This window comes from Heterocephalus glaber, unplaced genomic scaffold (genome assembly GCF_053883595.1).
Source record: "Heterocephalus glaber isolate CG9 unplaced genomic scaffold, H.glaber_assembly_v1.0 deba00000470, whole genome shotgun sequence".
Lineage (NCBI taxonomy): Eukaryota > Metazoa > Chordata > Mammalia > Rodentia > Bathyergidae > Heterocephalus > Heterocephalus glaber.
This window is the reverse complement of record NW_028258145.1, coordinates 4215673-4229632: the sequence shown is the minus strand read 5'-3', so window position 1 is coordinate 4229632 and position 13960 is coordinate 4215673. Positions and strand designations below refer to the sequence as shown.

Below are 13960 nucleotides of genomic sequence, written 5' to 3'. Positions count from 1 at the left end.
GAAATAAATCAGACCCAGAAGCTTAAATATTACATAGTTTCTCTTATATGAGAAGCTCAAATTATAAATAAAGAGCAAAATAAAAGGTAATAGGAAGCAGGGAGATGGATCTTTCTCAAATGGGAAGGAGATGAAGAGATGGAGGGAGAAGGAGAGGGAAGGGAGGGGGAGGGGATGAAAAAAGGAATTAAGCTGTGTTATGTACAGGCACCGATTCACCCCAGGAGTGTAAACATTATGTACTGCAAACATTACTAATATATATATAAAACCAGAGAAGGCACTTCACTCAACAACAGAAAGGAAGCTGTGTACAGAGAGTAATGTAAGATATTAATCGAGGTCAATAAAAATTTTTCTTATAAATAATATTAAAGTACTAGTGACATTGATGAAGCAAAGGAAAAAAGGATTATCTTATAATTTTTAATGAAAAAGAAATCTAAAAGATATTTCCCTGGATGGACCCATTCATGATTTATATTCTCATCTTTTCTTCCTCTTGGTCATCAATGCCACATATGCCCTGTGACATAATAGAACTGTACATTCAGTCTCTGAAGCACTGTGGTTAGGAAAACCATGATATAAGTCTCAGCTTCTACACCTGTGACTTCCAATAATGCTCTTAGCACTGATGGTCAAAGTCCTGTGAGATATTTCCGATTTCTGTTTCAACAATACTAGGCAGAGGGAATACCTCTCAGGCAAAAGTCCACCTCCTTAATACAGTCAGGAAAAAAAGACATAACCACTTAACATTAAGTACTCAAATATACTGATTTTTCTACAAACTTTTTTTTTTTTTGAGACAGGCTCTCTCTATATGTAGTTTAGACTGGTCCTGAACTCACCATGTAGCCCAGACTGGCCTCGAACTCAGGTGATCCTCTTGCCTCATCCTCCTGAGTGCTGGAATTACAGGCATGCGGCACATGATTGGCTTCTCCTAAAGACTATTACCTTAATTAGTGTTCCTAACTGTACCCTCCATTTGGACTCTCATAACAGCTTTTGACTTTACAAAAGCAGGTAAGGGAAGTGTTTCTCAGCCAGACATAATATTCATTCTCCTAAGACATTTGGGTGAGGAGACACAACTTTAGTGGTGGCAAACCTATGACATTCATGCTGCAGTGGGCACGCAGAGCCCTCTCTGTTGGCACATGAGCCAAGTCACCCCATCTAGGATATGAAAAATTACCAGCATGCATACAACATAGATCACGTTAACTGTGCAAAAGCATGCCAAACACAAACTTTTATCTTTCAATAAAAAGCTATTTGTAGCATTGAAAGCTCTGTTCTTTTTAACACAAAAGATAATAATGTATGAGTTGATTTTTCTAAACTAAAACCTCAGTATTCAGGTTTAATTGCAGAGTTGGCACTTTTCAGTAAATAAGTGGATTTTGGGATGCAGTCTGGGCACTCAGTCTCTAAAAGATTTTCCATCACTGATCTAAAGCCTTTTAACTCAGGCATGGTGGCACATGCCTACAATCCCAGCACTCAGGAGGCTGAGGCAGGAGGATCAAAGTGAGCTGAAGGCCACCCTGCGCTACATAATGAGTTCAAGGCCATCCTGAACTACATAACGAGACAAGAATCTAAAAATAGAAAATAATCTGATTTTTAAAAGGAGTTTCTGGGCAAAAAGTTTACCAAAATTATATATTGACTTTTACTTTGCATTATTCAGGGCTCAGAGAAACAATCTTCATGTCAAAATCTCCCTAAAATGGTGTGTGCAACTCCAAATTGCCCTTGGCAAAGCTGTGCCAGTTAATAAGCATACTAGTTAGTACTTCTAACGTGAAGAGGTAAAGAAACAGGTGCTTGGCCTGAAAGGGGCAGAGTTATGTTGTACAGACCCTAGGAGAATTGCAGTGGTCCTTAAGGATAGTGGTTGGGTAACTTAGTGCCCTCTGAGTTTGACCAATGGCCAGTGGCAAACAATCAGAGGCCAGATAAACTACAGCACAGGAGACCAAACAAAGCAATCCTCTGAGACACAAAGTCAAGACCAAGAAACACATCCTTAGGTTTTGAAATGACTAACATGAGGCAAAGGAATGGTATCCGGAGCCCTTATCAACTCTGCAGCCCCTGGGATGAGCTCTGGGGTGGCCTTACAGGCTTGTCCCATACATTGAAAGGAGGTCCCCATGAGCCCTGCTCCTGGGAGTCACACTTGTGCAATTCCTCTCTTCCTTGAGAGGGCATAGGACCTGTGATTAGCTCCTAGTCAGGGAAACTCAACAAAGGTAATGGAATGTCTGTGATCATATTTATGTGGTTACTTAATAGTGCCAACCCACCTGGCTAGAGTTTCTCTTTGGTGCTATTTTTTGGTAGGTAGGGCTTTTTTTTTTTTTTTTTTTGGTACTGGGGATTGTACCTAGGGGCCTTGTAATGACCTACATCCTGAGCCCCGGCCCCCCTTTAAAATTTGAGATAGGATCTTGCCAAGTTGCCCAGGCTAGGCTTGAACTTGTGTTCCTTACGCCTCAGCCTCCCAAAGTACTGAGATTCCAGGTGTGGGCTGTGCCCAGCTTTAGTAGCAGCTTTAAAGAAGCAACTTGACATCAGTCTTGGTTATCTGTTTTTTTTTGTACCGGGGATTGAACTCGGGTCCTTGCACTTGTGGAGCAGGCAGCGAAACCACTGAGCTAAATCCCCAGGGGCCCCTGTCTTGACATCAGTCTTATAGCCACAAGGAAATGAATTCTGCCAACCACCTCCGAGTTTGGAAGCAGGTCATTTGCCAGTCAAGGCTCTGATGAGAACATGGCCTTGGCAGACTATTTGCAGGCTTGTGAGGTTCCAAGCCGACAGCCCAGCTAACTGCCCAGACTTAGGCCTCACAGAAACTGAGATAATACATTGTAACAAGGAGCCACATACACGTGGCTGCAGAAAGTGAGGATTGGATCTGCACCAATAGAGAAGAGTCACATCATGAGTTTTATATAGGTGAAAGAAAGTTAAAATATAAAATAGAAAAAGGACAGCAGATATGAGTATAGTCCAACAGTACATTACTACATGAGGCAAGAGACAGCACCAGCAATGGGGAATCTCCTGGGGAAGGATCTTGCATGAGATGGAGCCCTTGGCAGAAGCAAGAGAAAACACCAGCACTGTATCCATCTTGTTAGTTTAAGTATTATGTTTAGACAAAAGTGGCATGGTACCAACAGGCCTTCATGTCTTAGAGCAGTGTCTTGGGCCTGGCTAAAACCAAGGGCACTCACAATGCTCTCAAGAGTAATCTGCACATAACAGTTCTTTCCCAGGGGAAATAGCTAGTATCTCTGCAGAAGATAGCAGCCAAGGTCATTTCAGCAAACACTTGCATTTTGGCAACTCTCAACATTTTTAACCCTTTCCCCGATTTATGTGTCTGAGTGTAATTAGCTACATTTGTGGTCATTTGTTTTGCAGCAATAGAAAATGAATGCCCTGGCCAGGTGTGGTAGTGCACACCTATAATCCCAGCATTCAGGAGGCTGAGGCAAGAGGAGGGCCATGAATTCATGGACAGCCTAGACTATGTAGGAAGTCCCAGTTTCAAAAGAAGGGAAGGGGAGGGGAGGGGAGGGGAGGGAAGGGGAAAAGAAAAAGGGAAAGAAGATAAATGTACTGAGGTGTGCCCATACTAATGGCTTTTTCCTTTTTATAGATCATTTTGTTTGTAGATGTTCAACTTAACATTTAGATCTCTTACTCTGTGGGCTGTTGAATATTTACCCATACTTTATTAGCCAATATACTCTCCATCAATCTATACAATATTAATATTAGCACATTAAGATATGGCACATTTGGCAGGAGCTGCTTTTATTTACCAAGACATCTTCAACCTCCCAGCAGGAAAGAAAATGTTACAATGTGACATACAGGTCTCTCCCCAACTAGACCGAGCACATGTAATTTAGCGTCCTTTTGTTACCAGGTTCTGGGGTGCTGGGGATGCCTTCTAGAGGTGTTTTCTAGGTTTTTTATCCCAAACAAAGAACTGGACAAAGGCAAAAGGTGGTGAGTGCGGTTTTACATTTATTAAAGGTAGGTAGGAAAAGAAACATGCTCTACTGAGCAAGCATGGGCTAATTAAAAGTTGGAAAAGAAGTTCACTCTGCAGGGTGAGTGTAGCCACTGTGGAAGAGACAGCAGCGGCCAGGAGCCCAGTGGCTGCCATCTTTTGTATCCATCCTTGGGCTGATGTCAATTCTAGGCCATCCTATCAAACTCCTGCTTTTATTTATTTTTTGGGTACCGGGGATCGAACTCGGGTCCTTGTGCTTGTGCAGCAGGTGGTGAAACCACTGAGCTAAATCCCCGGCCCTACTCTTGCTTTTATTTACCAAAACATCAGGACTTGTTTCCTGCTCCACAGGGTTTTTTTGGTTTTCTGAGTCAAGGTCTCACTATGTAGTTTAGGCTACCCTTGAACTATGTAGCTTGGGGCTGGCCTTGAACTCTTGATGATCCTCCTGCCTCAGCCTTCAAACTGCTGGGATTACAGGTGTCCACAGGCTTCAGATGCCACTGCACTACTAACTCCCCGCTGCTCTTCAGGCATGTGTTAGCCATGTTTTCTTCTGTTGGAAGTCCTTGTGGCAGCTTCAAGGGCTGGATTCTGTGACATGAGAGAACGTATTTAGAGTTATACTTGGGGACACATTTCTTTCAAACTGCTGAGATAATAAACAACAAACCTTATCAAATGTTTAACCACTTTCAGTTTTGCATTTACTGAAGGGATATTCTTGTGAACTTGAGGAGTATGTGCCTATGAATAAAGAGAAATAATGTCACAGGTCAATTTAAAATGCACATGGCCCTGTTTCAATGTTAAATGGAAGGCTTTTTCTACCCAAATCAAACTTATGATTACAAATAAGTTTCACTCAGTAATATATTTAAACACAGAACATATATATCTCAAAATTTAAATAGCAGAAAATTTAAAGTGAATTTAAACAACACTAAAAATGACTGAAGTAGTTGCATACTTTTTCTAATCCAAGCATCTTTATTATATCTTTTTCCCAATATGGACGTCTTTGTATACTTTTTATTCTGGTAACAATATGCAGTTTATGGGGGTGCTGTGGGTCCCCACCATATTTTTCATGATCTTCAGGTGAAGGCTGAAACACCTAGAGGGGAAGATTTAGAAATAATAAATTTTCAACTTACACATAGTTTCTGTGTATCTCATATTTTTTTCTTACACACACACACACACACACACACTACATAATTATCTCATCCCTAATCTTTATTTTTGGTACCGGGGATTGAACTCGGGTCCTTGTGCTTGCGCAGCAGGCGGCGAAACCACTGAGCTAAATCCCCGGCCCAATCATCCCTAATCTTTATATAATTCTCAAACTCAAACTGAACATTTCTACCATGCTAGTCTAACTATTCAGATAAACAGATTTAAAATTTCATACTCTAAAAAAATATCACACAGGTAAGAATTTTGCTGGGATTTTTTTTTGGTATCAGGGATCAAACTCAGGTCCTTGTGCTTGCGAGGCAGGCAGTGGAACCATTGAGCTAAATCCCCAGGCCTGCTGTTTTGTTTTTTAACTGGTAGAACAAAACAAAAGGAATCAGATGACACTGAATATATATATATTTCAAATGCCAGGAGAATGTCTTCGCACTATAGGGGGAACACCTTCATGTGAAAACAGAAAGTCCACGACCTTCAGGGAGTGCACATTTCAGACTTTCAGATTGGGGTGCTCAGTTGTTAAAAGTTAAATATTCCAAAGTCTGAAAAACTCCAAAATCTGAAATTAAGGGTTAAGATGATACATTTTGTTCTGTGTATTTTGCCACAATAAAAAAGCAAAGAGGAAGGAAGGAAGGAAGGAAGGAAGGAAGCAAGGAAGGAAAGAAAGAAAGAAAGAAAGAAAGAAAGAAAGAAAGAAAGAAAGAAAGAAAGAAAGAAAGGAACCCACCCTGCCCCCTCAAAAAACTCAGCTTTTGGACTGGGGATTTAGCTCAGTGGTTCTGCACTCAGTGGTTCTGCAGCCTGCCTCACAAGCACAAGGTCCCAAGTTCGATCCTTGATACCAAAAACCGAAAAACAAAAACCAAAAAAATTCAGCTTTCACAAAGCTAAACATAGACTTTACCCTACAATTCCGCAACTGTGCTCCTGGATATTTATCCAATGAGTTGAAAACATGTCCACACAAAGACCTACAAACAAGTACTCATACAACTTTATTACTGCCCCAATCTGAAAGGATTCAAGAGGTCAGTTGGTAGGTGAATGTACAAATAAACTATGTAAATCTATACCATGGCATATTATTCAGCAATAAGAATAAAGAAGCTATTAAGCTGCAAAAAGATATAAAAGAACCCTAAATGGACACCATTAAGAGAAACCAGTGTGAAATGACTATATACTGTATGATTTCAACTACATTGTGACTACAAGTGACATTTTGGATAAGGTGAAGCTATGGAAATTCTAAAAAGATCAGTGGTTGCCAGGGTTTGGGAGTTAGGAGGGAAGAACAGGTAGCGCACAGGTGATATTCAGGGCAGTGAAGCCATTCTGCAATATTCTGTAATATAAATACATGATGCTACGCATTTGTCAAAAGCCACAACTATATAACACAGAGAGAACCCTACATAAACTGTGACCTTTAACTAATAATAATGTGTCAGTGTTATTTCAATAATTATAACAATTGTATCACAACAGCGTGAGATGTTAGCTCCAGTGAAAACTGTACTTTGAGGGGAGGGAATATATTGGAAGTCTCCACACTTTCTGATCAAATATTCTGTAAACTGGAACTACTTGATGAAATAAAGTCAATTAATTAAAAAGCAAATGAACAAAGCAAAACAAAATGAAAACCAAAGTCAACACAGGGGTTAGTTTATGTTTTCTAAAAGAAGGATGTGTATACAAGAATCTAATAGAAAAGGCTGAGAGATTCAAAGTAGCAATGGTGGATAAAGGAAGTGAAGAGTCACAGAGAGCAAGCCTGGGCTGGAAGGCCTCGTGTTTTCCCATGATGATGGTGACATAAAAACACATATACAGGGAAAAACCATAAGCAGGAACAAACAGACTCAGAAATAATAAAAACCCACCCCTATGGATGCCAGTGGTACAGGTTAACAGAACATACTTATCTTTTTAAGATCATCATTTCCAGGAATCCTACTATGTTTTTTTTTTGGTACCAGGATCAAACTCAGGACTTTGAGGTTGCGAGTCAGGCACTGGAACCACTGAGCTAAATCCCTGTCTCCCTACTATGTTTTAAATGCTTCACTGTTGTGAGATTTTAAGAGGAGAGACTAACAGGTGATACAGGAGAATTTATTACAGAATTTTACGTGTATACTGACTTGGTGGACTAATGTCCAAAGGCCAAGCCCAGCACAAAGGAAAGGCTCCAGTTTTATACATTTGGTCAAAGGGATTGGTCTTTCTAGTGATGTAGCAAGTGAGTTTAGAGAAGCAGGGTAAGGACAGCCTTGAAAGAAGACAGAGCCTTGTGAATCTTTTGAGAACAAGATGACACAAACTTTGTTTACAGGACGGTTGCCAATTTTATCTGTACCAGAACAAGGACTTACAGCTGGGGGAGGTGGGTGATCCAAGGGGTGGGTGGGGCTGGCGAAAGCTAGGAATAACTTGTTTTCCTTTGAGTCCTGCTTTAGTACTATCGCCAAATGTAATTTAACATAAACACTTTCAATATTACAAAATGGCTACCTTTTCAGACATAATTTTTAAAAATAGTAACAAAAAAATTCTTACTTTATCTGGAATTCTTGATTTGGTAAATTTGTGACGAATCCAATCTGTACCCATGAGAGATTCCATACCTTTTATCACAGTCTAAAATATGATATAAAAAAATTGTTCTTTCAGAATCCTGTCCAGTGCAGAAATCCATACCCACCCATCTTTAGTTGTCAAGAGTTTGTTCTGAACTAACTTATAATTGTTAAAAGTTTATCTCAGCTCTCAGGCTGAATGAATGTATCTCCTCTATCCACTAATGTACTATAAAGATAGACGTATATAACCTCCTCTCTAACCAGGAGTCAGTAAACTTTTTCTGTAAAAGATCAAATAGTAAATATGTTCAGCTTTGAGTTATCTCTACTGGTAGGACTTGACTGCCTATTTAGGGTGAAAGAAATCATACACAATTTTCAAACAAATGAGTATGGCTGTTTCAACAAAACTTTATTTACAACAATAAGTGGCAGGCTATATTTGGCTTGAAAGCCATGGTTTACCAATTTTTGCTCTAGACCATGAGTAATAATTCATCTTCAATAAAACAATGTAAAAGAAATCCAAAGTGAGTTTTCTTTCTAGTCCTAACAATGCCTCACTCCTAATTCCTATCTTTTGTTCCTGCTCTTTCTTCCTCTGATCCTGTTTTTCTCAGGCTGCTTGGGGGGCAAGAGGGGGGAATTCCCTGCCAACCTTTCGCCCCAGCCAAGTACTATGTGCATGAGTGACAGCCACTCCCACCATTCCTTTCAGCCTTCCCTGCAGGGAACAGATGCAGAGACAGGGCATCAACAGCTAAAGAAGAGGCAGGGAGGGGGTGGGTGAGTGGGTCTTTTACACTAAAACACTGAGCCTACACACTGGTTCTGCTGTTTATAGTTGTGAGACAGGACATACTTATCCTCTCAGAGGTCAGTTTCCTCAGAACTAAAAGAACTACCAATTTTATGGGCTCCATTAGAAGTTAAGATAATGTACACATTATTACCGTTGACAGCCAACAGCAGGTCTATTTTAAGACCTAGTCTACATCTAGGTCTGTAATAACCCTGTTCTTTTTTTGGGGGGGTACTGGGGATCGAACTCAGGTCCTTGCGCTTGCACAGCAGGCGGTGGAACCACTGAGCCAAATCCCCAACCCCTACCCCATTCTTAAGTGTAGATATGTTAATACATTGTTGCACTCTCTAAACAAAGAATAGAAGGAAATACATGAAAATTCTAACATCAGTTGCCTCTGGGAGTGTTTCTCTTCTTTCTGTTTCTGTGTATTCTTCTAATTTTCTGTGATTGAAATGTACAATTTTTAGCTGGTGTGGTGGTACAACCCTATAATCCCAGCATTTAGCAGGCTTAGGCAGGAGGATTGCTGCGAGTTTGAAGCCAGCCTAGACTACAAAATGAGTTCAAGGCCAGTGTGAACTATACAGCAGGATCCTGCCTCAAAAACAAAACAAAAATACAATTTTCATAATTTATGGGAAAAAAGTCCTAAAACTTTTAGGATTAAGGCAGACCTAAGGAAATCAAGAGTGGCTGTTTTTTACTAACATGTTCTCCAGAAAAAAGGTTTTATGATTCCAATTTTTATTTTTTTTGAGACAGGGGCTGACCACGTTGCCCAGGCTGGTCTTGAACATGTGGGTTTAACTGATGCTCCCACCTTGGCCTCCCAAATGGCTAGGACTACAGGTGTGTGGTACCATTCTTAGCTGTAATTCTAAATCATTAGGGATAAAATAGCAGATCAACCATAAACAAAATCAATGCTTACATTAAAAAAATTCATATATAAAGGAATCTGTAAAAGAATTTGCCTTATGTATTGTAATCAGGAAAAAAAAATAAGAAAAAAATAAAGAATTCTTGAAATACTCACCTGTAGCCTGCCTGGGGGCCCTTCAACCACTATGCGCAAAATCCCTGCCATAGTGTAGTATTATTTGTCTTCAGAGGCTGTAAGAAGTATAGAATAGATCCACTGGTGAAATGTTTTGGAAATGGACAGGTCCCTCCTTCTCTAGTACTGCAAAACAAATCAGCAAGTTAAGTGTTAGCTTGATTGAAGTTTAACAAAACCTTGGAGCTGGGCCTGATGACACAGGCCTATAATCCCAACACTCTGGCAGGCTGAGGCAGGAGGATCACAAATTTGAGCCCAGTCTGGGCAACACAGTGACTAAGAAAGACCCTGTCTCAAAATAAAAAAAAATTTAAAAATGGCTGGGGATGTATGTAATTGACTGCAAAGGACCTAAGTTCAATCCCCAGTACTACAAAAAACCAAAACAAATCTTGATGATTTTAATAGTATAAAGGGAATTTATTTTTATTTTTTCAGTGCTGGGGATTGAATCCAGGACCTTTATAATGAGCTACATCCCCAGCATTTTTTGTTTTTGAGACAGGCTCTAGTTAAATTGCCCAGGCTGCACTCAAACTTGTGTGTGATCCTTCTGGCTCAGCCATCTATAGTGAAAACAAAGGTAAATAAATACACAGCACAAACATAGTAAAAAAAAAATTAGTCATATACCATTTCCTTCCAATGAGTTACAGCTTAGCTGATGCCACAAAACTGAGAAATGGGGGTTTACTATCATTTTTTAACATCTTTAACAATGAACTCACAGCAATCCTCCTGCCTCAGCCTCTCAATGAGATTACAGGTGTGCACCACCATGCCTGGCTGAACCAATTTAATGCTAAATTATTTTACAATACTTTTTCCTTGCAAGATAAGCATTATAAGCTAATACAACACATTTGGCTTCATACTTTATTAAATCTTTCTCTTATCACTTAGATTTCAACAAAATCCTCCAAACTGGCCTGCCTTCCATTCCAAGCTCCCTAATGCCTTTTTCCCAGACAGAAACAAATCAGCTCATTAAATATCATCACTCTGTTCAAAACCTTTGAAAGAGAAAGGTTTCTCACGGCTGAAGTTGGAACTCATGGTTAGGTTAGTGTAGACACTATGGGCATGGAAATCCTTACAGATATGCATGCACGGAAGTGTCAGCTGAATCAGCTGAGGAACTAAAATCAATGGCACCTAAACTGTAACCAGTAATGAACACACTCAGTGCCCAGACCTTGCTAACAGCCTTCTGTAGTAAAAGGAGAAATGCTGATGATGTCTGGAGCCTCTAGTAGTGCCAGAGTGACTACTATAAAAAGTAAAATGAGGGCTGGGGATTTAGCTCAGTGGTTTCGCCGCCTGCTGCGCAAGCCCAAGGACCCGAGTTTGATCCCTGGCACCAAAAAAAAGTAAAATGATGGGAGTATGTTAAATGGACATAGGGGCCAATTGAGAGAGTGCCCAATGGCCAAAGCTAGAAAAATGTAAAAAAAAAGTTAAAGTATTGGGTTAGAACCTGAACCAAAAAATACAGTCTGAAGCCCATAATGATTTAAATAAATAAATGAGAAAAGAAATAAAACTCTTGTACAGAAGAATTGTTAATAATTCATGTAGATGCTCTCCCCTCAAGGCAGTAGATCAAAACTATGTATCCCTAGCATGAACTAGGGTTAATGACTTGTTCCCAAATAGTATGGAAAAAGGAAAAAATAAGCCAGCTGTAGTGATGCACACCTGTAATCCCAACACTCAGGAGGCTGAGGCAGGACTGCCATGAGTTCACTACATAGCACAACTGCACTACATAGCAAGACACTGTCTAAAAAAAAAGGGGGGGTGCTTTTCAGGAGAGAAACCTGACAAACACCACCACCTTACCCAGGTGATCAAGGTTAACATGGACAATGATAAAAATAAAGCTTATAGCATGTACACATGATACAAGAATGACATTTTACCACTGGTGTTTCACCCCTAAACCCCTAACTCCACTGTAAGAGAAAACCTCCAATTAAGGACCACTGTGCAAAATACTTAAACAATACTTCATTAAATACCTAACTGCCTCAAAACTGTCATGGTCATAAAAAATAAGAAAAGTCCGAGAAACTAGGCAAGAAGAATATGAGAAGATATGATCATTAAAAGTAATGTAGGTTCCTGGCAAAAACTGAGGAAATCTGAAAAAATAAGTATGGATTTTAATCAACAATGTATCAATATTGGTTCATCAATTCTAACACACACATTATCAAAAGGGGAAAGTGGATGCAGTATATGTAGGAATACTATACTACCCTTACAACTTTTCCTAGTCAGCTAACTTTTTTAAAAGCCCAAAGTGCCTCTTCATTTAATCACAGTGAAAGCCAAAGTCCTTAACCCCCACATCCCATTCCTTTGCACCTCATTGCCACTTTTGCACCTCTATCCCTGTCTCATCCCCAAAATCTAGGGTATCACTAGACAAGCTGATTTCTTGCTTGGCCTGAAACTAGTCAAGCAGCAGTTCCTTTTAATTGGCAGAACAATCCTGACATGACTAATCCCCTTAAATCTTTCAATTTTTGTCTCAAAGCTCATCTTGTTAATGAGGTCTACCCTGATTACATTAACATTCTGACACATGCAACTGTTAGCACTCCTGACCCCTTATTCTTTTTTCCAACAGCACTTATTATCTTGTATCATAACTTGATTTTACTTGTTGTTGAGCGTTTGTCTCCACTTACAGCATGTCAGTTTCATGGAAAAAGAATTTAAAATTTTGGTTGTTTGATATATTAACAGATATATCCTAATTATCTTCCTAAAGCAGCACCTTCTCCATAGCAGGCACTCACTGTACACTTGCTGAATGCAGTTTAATTTACAGACATCAGAAGGTGTGACAGTCAAGTTATTCTCTTTTTGTTTTGTGGCGCTGAGGATCGAACCTGGGCCTCATACCTACTAGTTAAATTTGCTCTATGGCTATGCTGGATCCTCAGCCCCAAAAGTTTTATCATAATAAAGTAGAGCTTATTTTTTTTACCCATGTAGAAGCAATGATACTGTCTTCTACTTTACAATAACTCTTCTCTAGCACAGCTATAAAAACAGGAAAATACCTTTTTTTTTGTACTGGGGATTGAACTCGGAATCTTGTGCTTTCGAGGCAGGCGCCAGAACCACTGAGCTAAATCCCTGGCCCGAAAATACCTGTTTTTAAAAAATGTCCGTGATGTGTGTATACAACTCCAAAAAGCTGTCAAAAAACATTAACATATCCCTGTATGGTAGGCTGTATGGATAATATTATATCGGATGTTTTTTGTTTTGTTTTTATTTTACAGTGGGCATGCATGTAAAGGGTCTTTTAAAAAGCAATTTCTTCTCCTAAAGAAACATGGATTTAGTTATGCGAGAAAAAAACCCCTACTACACAAATGCATAAAACTACATAAAACTACCCTTGCCAAAAAAACCTCGAGATCTGTGAAGGCAAGAAATGTGTCTCTCTTCTCTGTACTCCTAGTATCTAAAAGGGAACAGGCAGCCCTACAAACTACCACTTGGGCAAAAAGGCTGAAGCAGCTCTGGGTAGACAGTGATCAAAATATGCTTGCAAAAATCAGTTTTTGGCAAATGGCAAACATTTTAGCCGCTAGTTCCTGAAAGTTTCATTTTAAAAGATAGCGATTTTAAGATAAGACAATTTTGCCTTCATCAAAAAAAATTGTCACTTATCCCCAGTGGAAGCCCTCGGTTATGAATAAAGCAGATACAACAATTAGAAAGCACATATGAATTAATTCCCACTCCCAAACTGCCCAGCATTGGCGACTCCGTCCAGGGCTCCAAGAGTGTGTCGCAGGAGCCCTAGAAAAGGATGCAGGATCTGGCCGGCCGATAGTTTTCCGGAGTCAAAGAGATGGAATTGGGACACAGACTCGTTTGAGTAAGTGTGACCCGCCAACTCAGAATGGAACAGGGGAAATCTATCAGCACGCAGCGGAGTAAAACTAGAAACATAGACTCTTGGAGGAAAAGGTAATACTCCCAGCCTCTCATTGCCCACTCACCAGTGGCCGATAAATGTCCACCCTGAACTTCCGCACAGAGCGGAAGCTGAGCGGAGAAAGGAACACCAAGTGCAACACTCAAACCCCGCCGTCTCAGCGTGCGCGACCTTTTAGTTCCAGGAGTTCCGAGAGGCGCACTTTAGTTCCTGCTACAGTCCCTCCCACTCAAGGACTAAGGGTGGAAGGCGCAGGCGCAAGCGTGTCACAGGACCATTTCCTGGAAGC

General features: G+C 40.1%; 1 protein-coding gene across 3 annotated transcripts in view; it reads right to left on the bottom strand.

Moving 5' to 3' along the window:
* Positions 1–4039: 4039 nt before the first annotated feature.
* Mrpl30 (mitochondrial ribosomal protein L30) overlaps positions 4040–13960 on the bottom strand; it is a 37664-nt gene continuing 27743 nt past the window's right edge. Inside the window, exons 1-6 of one of the 3 annotated variants that reach the window (XM_021258068.2) lie at positions 13736–13838; positions 9684–9760; positions 7817–7897; positions 5019–5165; positions 4722–4795; positions 4040–4642 (exon numbers count right to left, since the gene is read on the bottom strand). In XM_021258068.2, coding sequence (XP_021113727.1) covers positions 4456–4642; positions 4722–4795; positions 5019–5165; positions 7817–7897; positions 9684–9734 — 540 coding nt within the window. In that variant the 5' untranslated portion in view covers positions 9735–9760; positions 13736–13838 and the 3' untranslated portion in view covers positions 4040–4455. The other 2 variants (XM_087203536.1, XM_087203532.1) reach the window with 2 other exon arrangements.